At 34.5% G+C, this 21,454-nt stretch overlaps 3 protein-coding genes and 1 long non-coding RNA gene across 6 annotated transcripts; 2 read left to right on the top strand and 2 right to left on the bottom strand.

Annotated features, from left to right (window-relative positions):
- Window positions 1-9,759: 9,759 nt before the first annotated feature.
- On the bottom strand, window positions 9,760-17,780 carry LOC122718010 (katanin p80 WD40 repeat-containing subunit B1). Of its 2 annotated transcripts, XM_043942640.1 has the most exons (15): window positions 17,457-17,780; window positions 17,032-17,162; window positions 16,553-16,897; window positions 16,284-16,474; window positions 16,052-16,202; window positions 15,780-15,943; window positions 15,504-15,625; window positions 15,256-15,309; window positions 14,566-15,109; window positions 14,181-14,481; window positions 13,924-14,103; window positions 13,770-13,846; window positions 13,609-13,683; window positions 10,389-10,508; window positions 9,760-10,310 (listed from the first exon to the last, which is right to left on the bottom strand). In XM_043942640.1, exons 1-15 carry the CDS (start codon window positions 17,488-17,490, stop codon window positions 10,178-10,180), a joined length of 2,622 nt encoding a protein of 873 aa, XP_043798575.1. In that variant the 5' UTR covers window positions 17,491-17,780; the 3' UTR covers window positions 9,760-10,177. The 2 variants fall into 2 exon arrangements, with proteins under 2 accessions (XP_043798575.1, XP_043798576.1); XM_043942641.1 differs by lacking the exon at window positions 15,256-15,309.
- Window positions 11,302-12,625, top strand: LOC122718013. The gene is made up of 3 exons (XR_006347307.1): window positions 11,302-11,617; window positions 11,894-12,129; window positions 12,274-12,625. It is a non-coding gene; the product is annotated as an uncharacterized LOC122718013 (long non-coding RNA).
- A 109-nt stretch (window positions 17,781-17,889) lies between the features above and the next one.
- Window positions 17,890-19,170, top strand: LOC122718012 (UPF0598 protein CG30010). The gene is made up of 4 exons (XM_043942644.1): window positions 17,890-18,278; window positions 18,368-18,416; window positions 18,487-18,707; window positions 18,791-19,170. Exons 1-4 carry the CDS (start codon window positions 18,123-18,125, stop codon window positions 19,025-19,027), a joined length of 663 nt encoding a protein of 220 aa, XP_043798579.1. The 5' UTR covers window positions 17,890-18,122; the 3' UTR covers window positions 19,028-19,170.
- Window positions 19,162-21,092, bottom strand: LOC122718011 (angio-associated migratory cell protein). 2 transcript variants are annotated; one of them, XM_043942642.1, is made up of 7 exons: window positions 20,664-21,092; window positions 20,329-20,585; window positions 20,110-20,254; window positions 19,840-20,039; window positions 19,579-19,776; window positions 19,327-19,508; window positions 19,162-19,249 (listed from the first exon to the last, which is right to left on the bottom strand). In XM_043942642.1, the coding sequence occupies exons 1-7, from the start codon at window positions 20,851-20,853 to the stop codon at window positions 19,177-19,179; spliced, it is 1,245 nt and encodes a 414-aa protein (XP_043798577.1). In that variant the 5' UTR covers window positions 20,854-21,092; the 3' UTR covers window positions 19,162-19,176. The 2 variants fall into 2 exon arrangements, with proteins under 2 accessions (XP_043798577.1, XP_043798578.1); XM_043942643.1 differs by having other exon boundaries at window positions 19,840-19,883.
- Window positions 21,093-21,454: the final 362 nt, after the last annotated feature.

Genomic DNA, 21,454 nt, shown 5'->3' with positions numbered 1-21,454 from the left:
AAGAAAGAAGGAATCGGCGACGAAGGGGCACAAAAAAAAAGAGAGAAAAAAGAAGATAGCGGATCGGAAGGAGCTTCCTCGAGGAGAGGCTCGATTACACGGTTACTTTGTCTTCTGTGAATGGGGAAGGACGCTGGTCATGGTGATCGTGCAGCAGCGAGGAGGACGAGAAAAATGGCATAAGCGCGAAACCGCACAAAAGAGGACTCGCCACGGTTTTACCTCGTCTCGCAACGGTTACTTCTCTCATCCGTCTTGAATTGAATTCTTTTATTTATTTCCCTCCTATTTACGAGTATGGAAGGTAAACAGTTTGCCCGTAAAGAAAGACCGCGTTTCGCGTTCAGGCGTGATCAATCGGAATATTCTTAAAGAATTCTCTCTCTCCACTCCTTTTGCTTAATTCAATTACCGCTCTGTTCTTTGTTCGATTATTTTTTATAATCGCCCCTCTTCCCCTCACCTTTTTTGCAGATTCTCGTTTCTCTTTCCCTCCCCTTCCATTCCACGTCGACTTAGCGAACCGCGACATCGACTTTCTACCAACATTCCTCCCAAGAATCGTAAATTAATAATTAATAAATAATTGGAATTTTATATCTCCTTAAAAAAAGAAATTTCTAAATTTTTAAAACTTCAAAAAATCAAAATAACCTTCAACACGACAAATCTTCGAGAAAGAGGATTCGACAAAGAGAATAATAAATGGGCAAAAATCGAGAGGAGATCTAAAAAGGAGGAGGCAGTTGGAGGAAAGGAGATTCCACGCCGGTGCGCACGGACGAGGAGGAAGAAGGAGGAGGAGGAGGAGGAGGAGGAGGATCCTTTCTCGAGGGAGAGGGAGAGAGAGAGAGAGGTCGGGCGAGTTTTTTTCCTCCACCGGTATCGATTCAAGACGGCGTATAATTCGATATCGATACCGTAATCCTATATGTAAGAGGCACACGCAAGGTCTCGTCACGTTGATCGGCGACCACGCGCATCGGTTGACAATGGTTGTCGGCGATACGCGGTGGCCGGCCGATAACGGTCCGCCTTGTACGGATGCTGACCGGATTGCTGGATCGGTGGAGCGAATTCGCGGTGTCACGGAACATTATTTCAACGCGCCTGCCTCCAACCGTTGCAATTCCACCGCGCTGGAACATGGTTTGCAACATGCCCTGCCTTTCTAATCGGCCGCAGGAACGCCGAGAATCATCATCTTCCTTTCGTTCTTTTCATTCGATTTCTCTCCATTCGATCAGATTATCGCGGAGAGAAAATTTTTTTCTTTTTTTATCCTCTCGGCTTTTAAAGTATTCCCCCCTTTCTCCTCCTCTCAATTTATTTTTCCTCATTTAAAATTTATATTTATATTTGTCTTGTTATCAATTTCTTCTCTTTTAGGAAGATTCCTCCATGATTTCTCTTCTTTCTCCTCCTCTAAATTTATTTTTCCTTATTTAAAATTTATATTATTATTATTAAAATTATATTATATTAATATATATATTATTAAAATTATATTATTTTAAATTTATATTTATATTTGTCTTATTATCAATTTCTTCTCTTTTAGGAAGATTCCTTTATGATTTCTCTTCTTTCTCTTCCTCTAAATTTATTTTTCCTTATTTAAAATTTATATTTATATTCTTTTGTCTTATTATTAATTTCTTCTCTTTTAGGAAGATTCCTCCATGATTTCTCTTCTTTCTCCTTTCAATTTATTTTTTCTTTTTATTTAAAATTTATATTTATATTCTTTTGTCTTATTATCTCATTCTCTTTTAGGAAGATTCCTCCATGATTTCTCTTCTTTCTCCTCCTCTAAATTTATTTTTCCTTATTTAAAATTTACATTTATATTCATTTGTCTTATTATCTCATTTTCTTTTAGGAAGATTCCTCCATGATTTCTCTTCTTTCTCCTCCTCTCAATTTATTTTTCTTCATTTAAAATTTACATTTATATTCTTTTGTCTTATTATCAGTTTTTCTTTTAGGAAGATTCCTCCATGATTTTTCTTCTTTCTCCTCCTCTAAATTTATTTTTCCTTATTTAAAATTTATATTTATATTTGTCTTATTATCAATTTCTTCTCTTTTAGGAAGATTCCTCCATAATTTTTCTTCTTTCTCCTCCTCTAAATTTATTTTTCCTTATTTAAAATTTATATTATTGTTATTAAAATTATATTATATTAACATATATATATATATTAATACATATATTATTAAAATTATATTATTTTAAATTTATATTTATATTTGTCTTATTATCAATTTCTTCTCTTTTAGGAAGATTCCTCCATGATTTCTCTTCTTTCTTACAGAATAAAAATTTATCGTTCCCATCGATCAGAAGGAAATCGAATCTCTTCCGGATCCGAATCGGTTGGAAATTTACAGAAGAAAGTTGTGGAAAGTGAGCGCGGAGAGGAGTCTGGTTGGAAAGGAGAGCACGTGCTCAAGTCTCCCCCGTTCCTTACGCACGCCCGCCAGCTGCAAATATCGTGCACGGGAATCCAACGAAATCCACGCGTCGTGCACGCATGCAGAGTGCGCGGAGAACACGGGACCCATCTGGCGTGTGCGTGACCTCCTTGAATTATCGCGGCCAACACTTTAGAAACTCCAAGCTTTGCCCATTTCCTATTTCGCCTTTCCTTTTCTCTTGCATACCTTCGAGAACCTTGCCCAGCCGCTCCCAATAGCTCCCATTTCTCCGAGTATCCAAAGAAACGTTTGTAACAACAGCATTCTCATTCAAATTACACGCGACAGACAGACAACGATTGCACGCGCATCTTCTTTAATTAAATAAAACAACGGATAACAATTGGTGGATTAAAAATAAGAATATCCCAATTTCGTATATTTCGTATGTATTATTTAAAATTATTATTCATTTCCTCGAAGAAGATTTCAGGCTTTCGATTTCTGTCCTCGACGCAAAGGGGAAAAGGCTGGACAATAGGCAAAACGCGAAACGAGATGCTATCGATTAACTATGCCAAAGTACCGCCTCTCCTCTCCTTCCTTTGTCCCCCCCGCTTTTCACTCGCGAAAACTTCCCAACCCCGCCTCGCCTCCCCCTGGAATTTCACGCACACCCCGTGCACGAGGGGAGCGACCCTGCCGAGCTACCCTCCGAGGGGGTAGGATCCTCCACCCCACGGCCAATCGCGGCCCGTGCACGCCCAGTGACGTCACGCGCACCCCTCCGCACCGTAATTAGCCAATCCCATCGCCGGCTGCCCACCAACCAACCCCTGCCCCGATTATATTTACGAGCCAATGATTTCCTCTCTCTCGAACCTGCTCTCTTTTCCTTTTCTCTTTTTTTTTTTAACCGTGTAAGTTGCAAAAAAGAACAAACAGGAACACGCTCCTCGAACGTTTCTTCCCTAATCCTCTTTGCCCGGTTTTCATCAGAACCGGATGGGTCCCAGTAGCGATTTTAAAATTTCCAACTGTTAATATATTTCTCGTAGGGAGGGATTATTGGCTCTCGTGGGAGAAGCTAGAATCCCTGGCTAAAAAATGAAAGATACACGGGGAAGAAAGGGCAACAAAGGCTAAGAAGGAAGAGAGAGAGAGAGAGAGAAAAAAAAATAGAGAATGAGCTCTGTTCGAAGAAGAAGAAGAAGATCTTCGGTAGATAGCGATTACACGGTGTACGATGGACAGCAGGGAGGAAGAAAAGGAGACGAGGAAACGATGACGAGGGGACGGTTTCGATGACAATAATAAAAAGACGCGTATCATCGATTCGTAGGTGTGCTCTCGAGTATCGCTTTCTGCTAAGTTGGGGATAATCCGCTTAGGCCGGCCGCCCAGGCCTTTCGTTCGAACGCCGGCCTTGGTGGCATTGTTGCCGGCGTTTTGTGAGAAAACAGCATTTTCGACGCTCGAGGTGGCGACAAGAACGGGGCTTAACTTATCTCCGTCACAACAAGAACCGACCCTCCCTCCCTTTCCGCGGAATCCTACGTTTTTCTTCCTGCACCTGATTCACCTGAGAATATCGTAAAAAAAGTAGGTAGATGCACCATAATGATCGTTGTTTCGCGAAACAAACCCTTCTCACTTTAAACGGATTATTTTTAAAATCGCTCCTCCCCTCAATTTTCGTGCTCGACGAATCTTCGGAATCGATCGTCGATCAATTTATTCCACCGCTTATCGATGCTTTTTTTTCGCGGAAAAAGGGGGGGGATGTCAAGTTGCAACGGTATTCGAGGCAATAGCCCTCTTAAATATTCGATATTCGTGATCGATGAAGGGGTTGCAGGGCCACCCCTCTCCTCGCCTCGCATAATCCCATGAATACATAATCTAGATGCAAACAGCCGCCACGCGTGGCCCGTTTTAGAACGGCCGTGATATTTCACGGATTACGAATATTTGCACTTCGTTTCACGGTATCTCGATCCTCTCCATTCTCTCTCTTTTTTCTCTTTTTATTTATCATCCAGAATCTTGTGTCTCTTTCGTCGTTCGGAAAAAAAAGAAAAAAGAAAAAATGAAGTTGATGGATGAGTTGATCGACGGGGATTTTACTTTTTCTTTTTTCTCGCCTCGTAAATTCCTTCCACGCGCGCGGAATTTTCACGTGTTATTCACATGTTAATTGATAAAGAAAGACGGATGATTATGATTTCTAAGATGGGGAGAGAGAGAGGAAAAAGGATAATTAGAAAATTGTTTTGTAAATTTTTCGTAGAATTATTATTTTTTCTTAGCTGTATATCATACGTGTGAACGGTTCAGTTTGTTCGTTCATCGTGTTAGTTTTTTCACGCGTTGAACGCGGAAAGGACGCGTGGAAACGAAGAAAAACTGATAAATAGTATAGTAAAGGCAGTAGTAAGAATGACAAGCTCGTTGAATTACAAAAATTGATCGTTTAACTCGCTCGAGAGAGAACAAAAAAAATTCACGAATCGCTTCCCTCTGTGCATATCTTTTTTTTTTTTTTCTTTCCACCTTACTTCGATAAAAATGTAATAATTTTTATCTACGTTTGCTCTACGAAAGATGCGATAGGTAAGAGGGTTTTATCGATCGACGCGTTTAAAAAAAGAAACTAAGCTTAATCGGAAAAGAACTAGACGGTACCAGTTTATATAAATAATTTCGATTAATCGAAATCATTCGATTGGTTTATTATTTCAATTCTCTAATTAGGCTCCACTAATAATAATGTAAATTCATCTAATCCATCTAGTAAGTCTAGTAGATTTTTTTTTTTTTTTATTAAATCTTCAATTACTATGATTAATACTAAGATTATTATTATTATTATTACTACTATTACTATTATTATTATTATTATTATTATTATTATTATTATTATTTCTTAAAAAATATATCAGTCCAAATAGAACTATAGATAAAATATATAGAAAATTTTGTTCTTTTTTTTTTTTTTTTCTTTTTTTTTTTACACGTAGTACCGTCTCCCATCGATCCTTTCAAGGCGATACGAGAAAGCAATGGAAAATAAAATTAATCAACAAATCGTTCCTGCGCATGCGCTCTCCGCAGGCCTTTTAATCCTTTGCACTGGTGCGAATCGCAAATAGTACGAGGAATAGTACGATTAATAATAGAAAATATCGTTATATTATTATTTACATATTAACGTACAAAACTAGAACGTTTCTAGCAGGCGATCAATATATATATATATATATATATTATATATATTATATATATATATATATATTCGTATATTAATATTAATCTTAATCGTCCCATAACCTCATCAATCGCCGTTTCATAATTGAACCATGTTTACGAATACAAATATATTCGCTCGTATATCATCGTAATTATTATTATCGCAAATTACTGTTACTCGGTAAAATTGTTTCGCAACGCTTCGAAACGATTCTTATTAACGAGAACGAAAAAAAAAAAAAAAAATCGAAATCTCTTTCCTCGATCGATTTACGCGTGTATCTGTATAATTAAACATTGATCGTTTAAAAAAAAAAAGGAAAAAAACGAGTTTTTACCTATAAACGATTAAACTGGCACGAATGATATGCAAAAGGGGAAAAAAAAAAAACAAAAAAAGGTGGTAAAAAAAAATACGCTACAAACTAACCTTAATATCTAAGAGCTATATGTTATCGTTTTCACGCTCACGCGAAGGATCGGAATCACTTGCACAAATTTTTATATACGTTTCTTCGATTAATCCTAAGTTTACAGTCGTAAGCTCTACGATTCGAGTGTGTCAAGTTACAATTAATTGAGCGTAGGCAGCTCGTAGTATTTGTTCGTTAGGAGTGCAAAGGCTTAAACAACGAAGGCGTTTATGTACATGTACACAATGATCGAGCACGAGGATGCGCTTCGTCAACTTTGTTGAACTCGTTAACACCTCGGCCTGCGAAACGTAATATTACTCGGTCGGTTGCGCGTTTCTTGGAAAGAATTAATCGTTAGTTAAATAATTTATCCAAGCGTTATATTAGCGTTCACTGTTTTCTTTACTATTCGACGATTTTTTTTTTTTTAGAATGGAACTTTCAAGTTGGATGAAATATTAATATTAAACGATAGTTTTAGATAGATGGAAAATTTTTAACGCAGCCAAGGTGTTAAAGAACACAAATCAGCAAATGGATGACGATCGAAGGAATAATAATATACATTCACACTTCCTCTCGTGGCTCTCGCACTTTCTCTCCCTTATAAAAATACGTTGGACGGAACCGACGACGAGTTTATAGTCTCCTCGTGCCTTCTTTTTCTTTCTTTCTTTCTCTCTTTCTTTTTTTATTCTGTCTACTTGTATCTCTTTTGTTCTTTTCTTTTTCTTCTTCTCTTATTTTCTCGCTTTAATTAAAATGGCGTTAAATTTGCGTTAAAACGACGATTGTGTTTTTGAGCGCTCCGATTTCAAAAACTCCTTTCCCATCTCTGTTCCATCGAGAATTCTACGGGATCGAAGAAGAAATAAATTCGAAAATTCGTTACTCCTCTCCACTTCTTTATCTTCTTTGAATTGTTTCAAATTATGCTCCTCCAATATTATAATTATATAAATATATATATACATATGTGTGTGTGTGTGTATGTATGTATATAAATCGAGAAGCCCGAAGAGAACTTCGATCGATTTTTAAAAAAAGTTAAGTCTTAAAAATTGTAGAAAGACTGATATGCAACAGGATCACAAAAAATATTCGATGTTTTTTTTTCAGCAGTAAAGGTAATTTACTTGATCACATGGTATAAAAACATGGTTTGTTAATAAAACTCTTATAGGGACGAGAGTGTACATTTTTGTAAAGTGAATATACATATTCGAATAATTCGTTTTCTTTCAACTTTCACGCGAGTGTCGAGAATATAATTGTTTCAAAAACAACACGCGATAATGATATATAGGATTCGTTGATATTCGCGTCGCTCGAAAAATTTCATCGGTTAAAAAAATACTCGAATCTCGAACAGTCGAAAAATACAACGAGGTCGAACGATTAAAAACAACCGCCCCTGGACCCTTTTTCTTATCTTTTTTTTCTATTTTTTTTTTTTTTTCTTTCTTTCTTCCTTTCTTTCTTTTCCGTTTAAATACTCTAAGAGAAGGGATCGATCACTTAAACTAAACACAAAAACGTTTCGTCCCTCCCGTTAAAATAATTCTCTCGCCTTTTAAATCTTTAAAAAATAACGCTATATAGTCTTTTTTTTCCTTTTTTTTCTTTTTTTTTTTTTGTTTGTTTACCACCTCGTCAACCGACCGATTCTCTGATCCCAAAAAATTGTCACTGGAACACGATGTCGAAAGGTATCTTCGCAGTATGTCTACGATTCATGCAAAAAAATGAAATCCAAAAAATCTCTTTGAAAAAACATTATCATGCTCTCTTTCACTCTTTCTCTCTCTCTCTCTCATCCTCTCGATAATCGAAATATTCATTATTGTACACAGTTTTGCAAAAAGCTGTGGTTTCGAAGAGTGATTTAGCAGATTTAACGATCTGCAATCACGATAATTAATAATGTTATCTTAACAAGTTTATCTTTTATCTTATATAAAACTACGCTCGTTTGGGAGTATCTCATTCGATTCGATTCTCAATTCTCGAATTTAATTTCGTTTCGGACAAATATAATAGCAGACGATTTTATATATATATATATATAGGCCATTCCCTCGACGATGAAATTATCTCTCGTAATGCGGCGTTTAAAAATTTCGGGAGGTAATTCGCTCGCGAACGACGAGGAAAATAAGAACGAAGAAGAGGAGGGGGGAAACGTATTAAACTGGTATCACTGGGACAAATGAAAAAAGAGACGAGAATCGAAACTGAAATTTTGCTCCACACAATTATCTCCAATGTGACAAGAATCTTAGAATCGTGTCATTAACAAAGCGTTTTCTCTCCCAAAATTAACTTTTTCGTTTTTCTTTCGAAATTTCCAATTCTTTTTTTATTTATTTTTTTTTTCTTTTCTGCAAAACTCTCGTGTCGAAGCAACTTTTAAACTTTCAAAATTCTATCCAAAGTACTTAATGGCTGTATGTAAAAGGGAAGTAGTACAAGAATTTTATTATTATTCTCGTCTCTTTTTCCGATAATTATCCTTAACTCGCATACTCTGAATTTTCGTCAATGCTTCGAATTTCAAAAATTAATTCTAATCTCTCTCTCTCTCTCTCTCTCCGCACCTCTTCAACTCGCAAGGAGCTTCAACATTTCTTTTTTTTCTCTTGTTCAATGCGATATATATATATATATATCGGGGGTCATTTTTCGAGTCATACCTATTAATTAGAGTATCTTCTTCTCTCTCTCTTTTTTTTTCTTTTTTTATTTAGTGAAAGGACGCAAATGGCTCTTGCAAAAATACAATTTGTTATTTTTCATCTTCTCCTGTTATCGCTAATAAAAATTGTTGTGTATTTAATACCTATTCTTTTTTTTTATTATTATTATTATTATTATATTTCTTAATTATCTCACTTGTCGTATTATTGATCATCTTTTCTCGTATTCTTTTCTCAATCGATCAAGGTTAGGTTAGGTTACATCGCATGTGTAAACACGGGCACGAGATTGGCAAGAAGGCCATGGATAATATTATTACCGCGTAATTAATTATTCTCAATAATTTTCTCGCGGATAAACTATTATTACGAAGAGAGGAAATATGATGGAGAAAAATTTCGTCCTCGCGATACCGCCATATTTATTTCTCCTCGAGGCGAGGGAACGCATGCACCACAAACTTCACTAAAACCGTCCGTAAAAACCGACGATCGATATATATATAAGATATACGATATATCTGTCTGTACACAGCGTAATATATTAAATGATATTACACTTTTTTTCCCTTTTTTTTTTTACATAATATAATCATCAACACCTTTTATATATATATATAATATACGTATTTCACGCATTTACACACTCACTCTCTCTCTCTCTCTCTCTCTCTCTCTCTGGGGTCAATGAGCAGATCGCGATCGACGAAACTTTTCTCAAACTGTTCTCGAAGGAGTCAGTGGTTCACCCAGGTGTTATACCTTTAAAAACGGGACAGGCTCCAACTCTTGTGCGCGATGCGGAGCCGATGACGAGCAAAGTCGTCGCGCGGTCTCGGCAACGAACGCGAATCGAGTCCGTCGATAAACGGATTTCAAACAATTTTTACATTCGCGACGATTCCAATACGATTCTCCTCCTATCGGTTGTTGTTTTGGATCGTTTGTTACTAAAGGGCGAAGAAAAAAAAAAAAAAAAAAAAAAAAAAAAAAAAAAAAAAAAAAAAAAAAAAAAAAAAAAAAAGGGGAGGGGAAGAAAAAAGTATCTGTTGTTGTTGTTCTTCTTCTTCTTCTTCCGTTTCACAGCATCGTTTCAGCATCGTTTCAGCTTCATCATCTTCGTCAATTTCACGGATGTCTTCCGCTGCTCGTTCGTCTCCTCGAACGTGGCGCCGGATCGGAAGTTAGGACCCGGAACGAGGCGAGGAGCGAGGAGGAGAGCGTTCCCCGGCGAACTGATCCGCCAAGCTTCCCCGAGTAAGGCAACTCGAAAGCGTGTTGATGATTCTCCCTCGTGGTCGGCGTCCACACGCCCCTCTTTCCTCGAGTCTTCTCGATTCCCTGTCAGGTAACGACGAGTCTGGCGGTCGAGTTCACCAAGTTCCTAAGCCGTGGTCACTCGATGCTCCTTATCAGCACGGCCAGCTCGCGGAACAAAACGCCCAATTTGCCCGGCGTCCCTTGTTTCTTCAACAGGATACCTCTGATCGTCGAGATCTTCTCGAAACATGAGAGGCACTTGTGGTATCTGAAAGGAAATTATTTGTATTAATTATTTTCGTTAATATCGATGTATTAATTATATCAATTGTTGTGAAAAGATTACCTTTCCTCCCGTGACACGTCGACACCGATCGTGTGAAGGGGCGCTTCCACGTTCGATTTTATCACGGATGCGAAGTTTCGTAGGATCAATCTCAACGCCGAACATCCTACAGTTATGTACCTGAAACAGGCGAGATAAAAATAAAAAGAGAAGAAAAAGAAGAAGAAGAATCACTTTGCGACAATTTTATTAAATTACGTTAAAAAAAAAAAAAAAAAAGAAAAAAGAAAGAGAAAAATCGGATTCAGAGGAGAGGAGAGATGAGAAAGGCGGTGGTTGCGACCGGGCACCGATGCTTGTCACGGCTAGTTTGTTCCAAAACGTGTTATTAGCCCATAACGATGCCAATAAATAACGAAAGGCACGAAAGGCTTGGCCCTGCAATTCGACACGCTCGCTTTTGGCCGGCGATAAAGGGTTCACGCGAGCTCCCGTTCGAATCGGCGAGACGAATCGCGCGGCCCGCCCCGTAAATGTTCCACGATCGCCTCCACCGTCAATATTTTACATTATATACACGCCACCACTACCATCATCCGCGGGAAAATAATCTTCTCCCGATCTTTATAATCTTTATTATTTTTAATCGAGTTTTGAAAACGTTTCTTTATCAATATCGTTATACGATTATTAATATTCTCACAAGTAATATTTCAATCCAAGATCTCTTTCCTTATTCAACGATGATAGTTAATCTAATGATATTTAATTAAATTATATATTTCATTTTGATAAATTAAATAATAAATATTTGGTAAGTATTAGTGTGTAAAATTTCTAATTCTTTCCAGAAAAAGAAATTCTTTTAATCCTTTTTATCTATATAGAGATAATGGTCGATTTTGGGAGAAGGGGGGGAAAGGATCGATGAATTGGAAAACGATCGAAACGACCCTCCGTCACATGGCACGCGACACAGGATCGAATATTCATCGGTGCGCGCTCTTTTTTTTTTCTCACGAGCCCACTGCCACCTTTGACCAAAGGACGAAAGCACCGTGACGAACCAACCGTGAAAATGGCGGATAGCTACGTGCAAACCGAGTTACGTTACGACGTCGAGATGTGTATGTTTAGCTGGCAATTTCCTGCCTGGATTCACCCTTTCGATTATTTAGCTGTCGAACCGTGAATCGAATGCATCAGCAATCAGTGCGAGCTCGTGACCGAATCTCGAAACGAAATTCGAACTTTCGAATTTTCAAGGAACGAAAAAAATACTTATTTTGGTAAAACAAATTTTATATATAAGATACGTTTGAAAGGAAAATAAAAATTGATTGGTTTATCTAGAAATATAGCATATCCTTGATAAGAATTGTCTTTGAGAATTTTTATTTCAAACTTTGCATGTAGAATCATCGACTCTGTCTTTGTCACAGCTAAAAAATAAGACGCTTTTAAACGAGATCGATGAATATGTATTTATGAAAGATCGAAAATTGTATATATATTTTTAAAAATCGTACGATTCCATAATTAGCTTTTTTTTTTCTTATTTCAAGAATCGTGCAACTGTGAAGAACTGTGGCAGAAAAAAGAGAAGAATGGACAGCAGCTGCTAGACGACCGACAAATTAGTCGGAATTCACATATATGGCATCGATTACAAGTTTCCTGAACGTGAGCAACGGGCATAAACGACCAGCCATAGAAAGCGTCGAAGAAACGAAAAATTTATATGTATTTGCATGTTAACGATATATCCACATTATTTTTCGAGGATTCGAAGTTATAAATGGTAAGATGATTTCTAATTAATTCCGATGACTAAGATTTAAGTTACGATTTTTATTATGGCCGATGATGCAACGATAAATTATCTTCATACGTAAATTGCACATTTGTCATTCTTTTCGTTTTTTTTTTTCTGTTCTAATAATAGCAATGACAAGCAAGGAGGCAAAACGCGAAGACGATGATCGTCGCAATAAATGACGGCGTAACGAATGGAACAGCAATTTTCCGGACTGGTGGACTTACATTCTAAACGGATGTACTATTATTAGATCGCAGTTTGATATTGGCTTTGCCTTTCAATTAATATGGGAAAGCCTCGAGGCTTATCTGATCTACGATCTCTCTAGTTTTAATCTGGAAAAAATCAATTAACTAAATGATCTTATCGTATTAAATTTGATAATAAATTAAACGTAACGATCGCTTTGTTCGATAAAATTCATGCCTTATTTTTTTTTTTCTTCTTTGTTTATAAAGGACGTTCAAGGCGAAGCGATGAAATATAAGAAGCGCGCGATCCATTGGACGTTAATAGGCGTATACGATTTATAATGCGCATTGTGTGCGTAATTAGAGGAAGAACAGGGCAGGAAGAAATGGATAACCAATGCACACGTGAAAGGAAATGCTCGTTTCTCGTCACGACAGCTCAATAGCAACAGCTTGTAACTGTGCACCGGTTAATTACATTGTTTCGAGCATCAGTCGTACGACAAGCTGTTAGATCCTTCCGAGTTCTTATTCGAAACTACTGTCTAAAATAATATAATTTCGATTAATTATCGTTTTAATATAAATTATTCCTTTCTTTCGATAGTCGAATAAACGATATTAATAAAATGAAACCTATGCTTTTCAAGAATGCATCACAGCCGTATCCAACTTCCTACGCTATCATTAATATTCATGATCGGCTGTCAGGCCAAGAAAGAAAAGGATTTACTATCCGTAACTGTCCATGAAGTGCGTCAACATATGCGTGGCCCTTCGAGTTTCGAGATCGGACAATAATACCCGCGACAGCCGAGGATTCAAGCGTCGAATTTGCATCTGCCACTGTCTTCTATTGTCTCGGCTAATTTTCGCGAACCCTTCTTTACTTGTCAGTCTCTTCAACTCGTATTTCCCCGTTCCTCGAATTAGCCATTCCCATACAAACGGCTGAGCCACGTGAAGTGTACGCGACCCTACTCGAAATACCCTGTTTGGTCTCGCGTTTGCTATTCGAGAACTCACTTCGCATAGGGGTGTCTCGATTTTCTCCAATTCATCGAGCGTGTTGTGTTTCACGATGGAAATTGAAGTAACGTTACAGGATATGAGTAAACGGGCATACACGTGTGTTGCGTATATACACATCCATACTTTATACATCAGTATAGCGGTGTGAGATATTCAACAAAAAAAAAAATGTGTGAAATAAAATGAAAAAATAATGAATCTAAAAATAATTAGAGATTATTAAAAGATGTGTACTTACATTTCGTATTTACTTTGTAGCAGATCACCGATTGGACCGAGTAGAGAGTTACATAAATCCAAATTCCACATTGTTCTAAAACAGAAAGTGAAGTAAAGTATGAAAGAAAATTGTAAGAAAGATATACGATTTCTAATTGTTTATTCAATCGTGATACTTACGGTTTCAACGTTAGTATTCCCAATAGATCCACGATAACTGAAAGATCGTTCATTGCCACGGCAGATTCCACAGCAGCCTGAAAAATAGAATAATTTCTTATTAATCTTGCCATAGTCGTTAGTTAACGATATACATTGGATGGTATATAATTACCTTAAGATCTTTATTATGCCACAGAGAATAAATAATTTGCAATGATCGATGACGACTCGTAAGTACCGCCATCATAGATTCATGACCACGCATCATGCTGTTGAGTACTTCAGCTTCCGACATCTCGTTCAGAACTCCCATTTGAGAAAAACCTAACCCAGTTGGATTTGCATAGTGGTTCTGTTAAAGAACACGATCATTGTATCACAAGATAATTCAACTTTTCCATTTTAGTTTTCTAGATAATGCAAACTCACTGGTAAAAAAGTTTCAACATCCAAACCGTAAGGTTTATCGGCACTTATGGGAACAAATTCTCCTTTGTCCGCGTTCTCAATACTCGGCCTTATTTGAGAAGCGCGAATCTCTAGCTTAAGATTTGGAGCTACTTGAGCTTTATTTGATTTCTTTGTGGCGAATGTCGTGGCTGTGGAAGCGTTGCGCGCGGACAGCGACACTGAGGTAGCGAAATTCCTGTTCAGCGAAGTGGACCTAGATTGCGCAGTATTCGGCCTGTTTAACGCAGGATCGGAGGGACTGTGCCTTATACTATTAATTCTATAAGAACGTTAAACGTTTTGTTTTCAATAATTACCATTGTTACATAATATTCTAATTATACAACGTCATATTTATACTTACTGTACCGGGTAATCGCTTTCGTAACCCTGTTCTCCATCTCTACAGCTATTTTGTCTTTTTAAATAATGCTTAGGAGAATCTGGGCTAGGTGCTCTATTCTTTAGTTTTCCATCATCCATTACTGGAAGAACGGCAGCCATTGGTGCTACACGAGGTGTTAACGTAGAGTTTGATCTTTGAGGGCCTAGAGGTTGTGGAAGTGTTGTTATATCATTATTAGGACAACTTTTTTTTCCAGGAAGAGGTGTAATGTTCTGTCTTAAAGGTGGTATAGATGCCAAATTTTTCGAAGTTCTACCAAGGCCATTATTTGCTTGAAGATTCGCTTTTATTTGGCTAGTAGTCGTAATCGAATTTCTTTGAAGAGGCGGCGATGTTTTAATTGGTTGAACACGAATTGGTACAGGCTTTGTTAACGATAACGTTGATGCGGATGGAGGCGAAGATGACGGTGATGAAATTGGCGGAACTTCTTCTGAATCCACTATATTTAAGCTTGACATTGAGGTAGAAAAATTTTGCAATATTTGTGGTTGTGTAGGATCTATAAAAAGAAAATATATGGAATGATATAAAATTGAATATTTTGTACACAATACATATAAATTTTATATTAATAATTCATGCAATATTGGTGTAAAAGAAAAAGATAGATACAGAAAATTTTTGTTTTAAGAATATAGAACTCACCTACATCTTGAGGCTCCTCGAAAGCCTCAGGTTCTGGAGGTGGAGTGCGAGACACTGAAACATATCGTGCATAGCATGCTCATTCACAAACCATACAGCATAACATCCAAATTGTAGATGCATTTGTATTTTCAGACATGTGATTATAGGTGAGTAGTTAAGAGTTAGCAAGAACAGGATTTGAATATGTTATGATACATACATAGATCTTGCAATAAAAAAGAAAGAAATTATATAATTATACTCACATGATCTATTGGGCTGAAAAATGTCATGATATTCAGTAACATTAGGAATATCTGCATATGTTGATTCATCCTCTGGATCAGTTCCAGATTTATCTGCTTCTTCTATAGTTCGTACATCTAATCTATAAACAAAATATCATGTAGAAAAAAATAATATAAAATATAAAACATTGTATGAAACATAAATATCATGTAGAAAAAAAATGATATAAAATATAAAATATAAAATTGTATGAAATATAATGTATGAATATAAAAATTATTTACGAAACTTACGTATGTTTTTTTAATCCAGGTGGTCTTTCTCTAGAAAAACTTTTCCTTAACGAATTTCCATGACTAAATGGAGAACCAGATGTCGAAACTCCTCCTAATGGAGCAATTTTCTTTAAATCACACACGTACAAAACAATATTTGCAGTGTGATAACTTGCACCAATCTAAATAATTAATAAAAACAAATTCTGTATTATTATTTATTATATATATTTGATTACATGTATATTATATATATTTTTATTATATAAATTTATTAACAATAATCTTACCAATTGATTCTGAGCTATAGCTATATCCTGTACTTTCCCCCAACCAGTTGGGATGGAATCTAATGTTCTACCTGGTTCCCAACCATAAACTTTTAACACATCATGGCAACCAGCAAAAAGACATTCTCCACCTTGACTGAAATAGAGACATCTAACAAAAAGAAGAAATATTAATAAACAATGGAAAAATTTTAATAATAATGAATATTCTATAATATTTATGATTACTCACCTAATTGCAGAGGAATGACTTTGGTCTGTAGAAGATACAAGTTGAAAAGATTCCAAATCCCAAAAATGTACTGTTTTATCTGCACTTCCACTGGCTAGTAAAAATTCATGAGGATGAAATTCTACTGTTGTTGCTGGACCTCTGTGTTCAGAAAACTCTCTTAACTGTCTACCAGCTCTTAAATCCCACAACTATAATTAAAAAAAAAATCAATTAATTATATTAATCAAAATAAAAATGAAATTTGTAAAATAAAATATAATATTTACCTTAACCATTCCTTCCTCTCCTGCACTAGCTATCCATTGACCATCAGGACTAAATTTTAAACTATTTACCATCCTATTGTGTCCTTTATAAGTAAAGATACATCCTTTTCTCCTTATGTCCCAAAGTTTAATAGCAGTATCTAAACTTCCTGATGCCAATAATTCTCCATAAGGATGAAAATCCATACAACGTATACCTGCTTTATGTCCTGTTAATGTACGAGCTAATTTAGCATGTTCTAAATCCCAAATTTTTAGTGCTCCTGTTTGCGAGCCAGCGCATACTAAATCTTCTGTCTGTCCAAATCTTACACATTCAATAGGAGTGGTATGACCACTCAGGCTCTGAAAATCAAGAAAACAAAATTATACAAATATACAAATAATAAATTAAATGTTAAATTGATGTAAAATAAAATTTTATTAATGTTTCAATTCACTTTTTAAGTAAATAAATATAGAAAAAGATAAAATTATACCATAATACAATTCTGTTTTCCAACTGCCCATAAATTTACTTTCTTATCATCACCGCCAGTGACCAAAACGCGTCCAGATTTGTGACCTAATGCCAAGCAATTGACATTGGACGAATGGGCAACAAAATCCTCTGTACAGAGAAAAACATTCCTTTAAACTGTTCTTTAAAGTGCCCTGAACAAAATGTCAGTTTTCAACGACATATCATAAAGATAATGTATTTTCGATTTAAAAAAGGTTATGACCATAATAAGAAAATGCAGCGGACAATTAATAGTTGAATCTCAACAATAAACTTGTAAACATGAATTGTTTACTTATCTCTCAAAGAAGAGAGACCGCCAGAACAAAATCCGTTGAACGCACATCGAACATTGATGTATTAAATAAAGAATATATGAATACGAATGGGATAATCACTTACGGAGTTTCCATGACCTCTTCGTGGACGAAGCCATATTCCGGGACCACAGGATTGCGTTGTGCACGACTTATTTGGCAACGACAACAATTTGAGATTTCAGCTTGCAGATGCACAATTTTTTTTTGCTCGAATTCGTAGGTAACATTTTTACTTTGTGTTATTATTCAGTGCATGGACGATCGTTCAACGGGGCCACAGCATCTCGCCGCGTTGTGGTCCTGAAGGCAATCCTTTCCTTGAAACTTCTGTCCGTTTTCACAAACCGTTCGTTCCACCTCTTCGTCGTATCTCATTTCTTGAATCTGCCTGTCCGTGGGTAGCGCGAACTAACGTGACGTTGAAAAATATCGAAGTTCTGTTTCTATCGAGATTACGTTTCAATCGATCGCACCAGATGTCACCAGTTCTCTGGTTAATTGAATTTCAACCTTAGTAAATGTCAAACTAACGTAAGGGGAGGATGATAATTGAATTAAAAAAAGAACGCGATAAAATATTATCGAAACTTGCATATTTATAATTAATTACAATATGTCGTATTGTTATGTGAATTATATTATATGAATTACGTTACATGTGATATAATACTTCATAGTGTTATATAAATATTCAAAGTGAGGTTAATTTTCAAGTTAATTCTAATTTTTAACATACATAAGAAATAAAATGTTTGTCTTTAATCAATTATGTGTGTTTGCAATCAGAAATAAAAAATCATTTTGCTCACAAATATTTAAAAGATATTGTGTAAAATATGTGCAAGGACAGTCTCCAGAACCTCGAGTTCGTGAATATTTTTATTATATCGATCATCAAGGCATGGTATAATCTGCTTTTTAATTAAATTTATAATCTTCAAAAGTATAATATTTTTAGAATCATATTAATCTTTCTAACATTGTTGTTTTTAGTTATTCCTAGATGATTCACGTATGAAAAACTTCACATCATGTTTTAAAGGTGTGCATAAAGAAAGAAATAATTTATTATATATTACAATTCATATATCATGGGAGCTATATCATTTTAGATAAAAAGTTTTTGGCATTTTTTTTTAAACATTTAAAACAAAATGACACTGGCAGATATATGAAAGATTTTCCTTATATTTCTCTTTGTGGTCCAGAGAGAAATTTTGTCAGATGTGATGATTTGCCAATAGTTTTTACAAAAATTTTTCAAAAAGAAAATAATGAAACAGGCAAAAATGAAGATTGGTTTGGTTATGCTCATGCAGAAGAATTATTAATGGTACATCTCATTTTTATAATTAAATAAGTATAAATTTGATATTGATGTTTAAATTTCAATAATAAATTCATTATAATTCATAGGTACCATTTCAACCAAAAAAATTATATATGAATCAATCAGGAAGAATATATCATCCTGCACCAAAAAAAGCAGGAGGAATTGGTCTGGTAAGATCAAAAATTGCAATTGAGCTTAGTTCATCATTTAACTTTGAAGAAGGAGAGGAAAAGGGCCCAACTCATTTTTTTTGGAAAGATAAAATGTATACTTTAGATTGTAATTGGTTTAAGGATAAAATATTGCTAGCTATCAGATAAAAATAAATAAATTTTATTTTCAATTCAAAAAGAAAACAAAGCACAATATATGAACAACTTTCATAAAATGTATATATATATATATATATTTTTTTTTATATATATATAATAACAAAGATTCTATAATTTTTTTCTATCTAAAAATTTTGTTAAGGTAAAGATGAAATGTCAAAAATTCTAGCTGTAAAATCATCAGATGTTGTCAATGCTTTTTCTCCATTTCTAAAAAAATGTTATTATTATGTATTTTTTTAATTAAAATATTATTATAAAAAAAAAATACAATTCATTTAACTTACTCAGATATATATAGGTCAAGAATATCTGCTGTGTGTGCTACAAATGAACGTAAACATTGACCATTTTTTCCATCAAAACACCTCAAAATACCATCTAATCCTGCAGAAAATAATACAGTCGTATTTCCCTTCCATACAAGTTTAGATATACCACTTTCTTGTGTTATTTTTTGTCTAAGCATCTAAATAATAAATAATAGAAATTATTGTAATTTTACTTAAATTTTATTTCAAAAAGAAAAGTAAAACTACCTGTTTTGAAATATCCCAAATAAAAATTTCTCCATTCACTGTACCAGTTGCAGCAACTTGAAATGTTGGATCTTTACAAAAAACTGCTGTCTCTACCCAATTATTTATCTCTTTATTTTCTTCACTATTTCCAGCATCTTGATCATTAATTACATTATTCTTCTCATTATTATTAAGATTTTGCAAAATAGAAACTATCTAAAGTTGTTAAATGATTTTACTTTAATTTGTTTGTTGTATAAAAATTATTAATTTTATTACCTTTCCAGTATTTGAAGTACTGATTATTGTTTTTCCATCTACAGCTGCAGAAAGTATTAAATTGTTATCAGAATGACAATCGATAGTAGTTATAGTATGAGAATGACCATATGTAGAAGATATGAATGATAATACAGAATTAGTTTTTAAATCTAATATCCTAACAACTCCATCTTCATAACCTATTGCTATACGCTTGCCTAAAATATTAAATATAATTATAATACAATGTTTTTATTTACAATATAAGAAATATAAAGAAATGAATACCATCTGGAAATATTGCACCAGTCTCTGCCCGGCAGCCATATCCTTGTAAAACTTTGCAATCTCCATCAGGTATTTTCCACATATATATTTCGCCATCAACAGATCCTGCTAATAAAACATTTGCAGCTATATGCCACATCATCCACTGTAATAATAATATTTCAGTTTACTAAAATTAATAATAACATAGTAATTTCATTATGAAAACTATAAACTAACAGTAGCATCACCCATATTATAATCCCAAATTTTAATTTTATCAGCTACTTTCCAAACTTGTATCAGACCACTCATATCTCCAGTAGCTAAATATGATTCATCATAATTAAATGCTGAAAAAATAATGCTGTCTTTATGACCTGTGCAATCCAGAATAATTTCTCCTGTTGATGTATCCCAAACATAAGCTTTATCTTCTTCACCACCTGTAGCAGCTAGTTTTCCATTTTTACTCAAAGTACCGCAAAAAACAGAACCTACAAAATTTTAATATAAAATAATAATTTATCATCACAATATTAATCTTATTATAAAAATAAAAATTTTACTCTTACCTCGTTTATGACCAGTAAAAACACAAATTGCATCTCCTTCTGAAGGATCTTCCTCCATTGCATCTTCTTCTTCAATATCTCCTGCATCATATGCATCTATCACTTCTTCTACATCACCTATATATATCATATCTTCGTCTTCTATTTGCTCATTCATATCTGGAGAAGGTGGTGGAGTATCCCTGTGCATCGTTTATCTTAAAAACTTAATAAAGTGTGCAACAGGTCACGTTTTAAAAAGATATAAAATATATTTAACTAGAAACTATATGAGATAAACAATTCCTTCGCACAAAAATTATGTATCTCGTTAAAGTTTTTCACTTTAAAAAAAAGTCTCAACACTATTCAAAATTCAATTTTTGAGTCTGTCATTCGCAAAAATGGAAATTCAATTCAAACATTCGTCAACAACAATCGGATTTTGGAAGCACCAGCTGATTTGGAAGTTAGTTACAAAAATCATAGGGAATTTTTATTCACTGTTATTGGTATCATTATTTATGGTTTTATAATAATAGCGACATCTTTTAAGAAGAAATATAAATTGTATTTACCATCAGAAGAAAAATTAACTTTCTTTAAAAAATTATCAAATTTTATTATATTTAAAATTAAAGTTATAAATTCATATTATTAATTGAAAATGATTGAAATTGATCTTCTATAAAATATCATATATATTTATTTTTAATAACAATATATATGTGTATATATATATATATATTATAATTTTTTTATAAAAATAAATTAATTTATATTCAATTATTAAGCATTTTTTTCTTATAATT

Source organism: Apis laboriosa, unplaced genomic scaffold (assembly GCF_014066325.1).
Source record: "Apis laboriosa isolate Shangri-la unplaced genomic scaffold, ASM1406632v1 scaffold5_cov152, whole genome shotgun sequence".
In the NCBI taxonomy this organism is placed as follows: domain Eukaryota; kingdom Metazoa; phylum Arthropoda; class Insecta; order Hymenoptera; family Apidae; genus Apis; species Apis laboriosa.
The sequence above is the reverse complement of the archived record's forward strand: the minus strand, read 5'-3'. Positions and strand labels throughout refer to the sequence as shown.

Coding starts and splice junctions, on each gene's coding strand:
- LOC122718010 (XM_043942640.1), bottom strand. CDS start 17,490: ATGGCTTCGTCCACGAAGAGGTCATGGAAACTCC. Junction 15,110..15,255: donor CGAGGAGCCTCAAGATGTAG/GTGAGTTCTATA, acceptor TTCTTTTTATAG/ATCCTACACAACCACAAATA. Junction 13,847..13,923: donor GGCATAATAAAGATCTTAAG/GTAATTATATAC, acceptor TCTATTTTTCAG/GCTGCTGTGGAATCTGCCGT.
- LOC122718012 (XM_043942644.1), top strand. CDS start 18,123: ATGTTTGTCTTTAATCAATTATGTGTGTTTGCAATCAGAAATAAAAAA. Junction 18,279..18,367: donor ATATCGATCATCAAGGCATG/GTATAATCTGCT, acceptor TGTTGTTTTTAG/TTATTCCTAGATGATTCACG. Junction 18,708..18,790: donor ATGCAGAAGAATTATTAATG/GTACATCTCATT, acceptor TATAATTCATAG/GTACCATTTCAACCAAAAAA.
- LOC122718011 (XM_043942642.1), bottom strand. CDS start 20,853: ATGCACAGGGATACTCCACCACCTTCTCCAGATATGAATGAGCAAATA. Junction 19,777..19,839: donor GTACTTCAAATACTGGAAAG/GTAATAAAATTA, acceptor TAACAACTTTAG/ATAGTTTCTATTTTGCAAAA. Junction 19,509..19,578: donor TTTGGGATATTTCAAAACAG/GTAGTTTTACTT, acceptor TTTATTATTTAG/ATGCTTAGACAAAAAATAAC.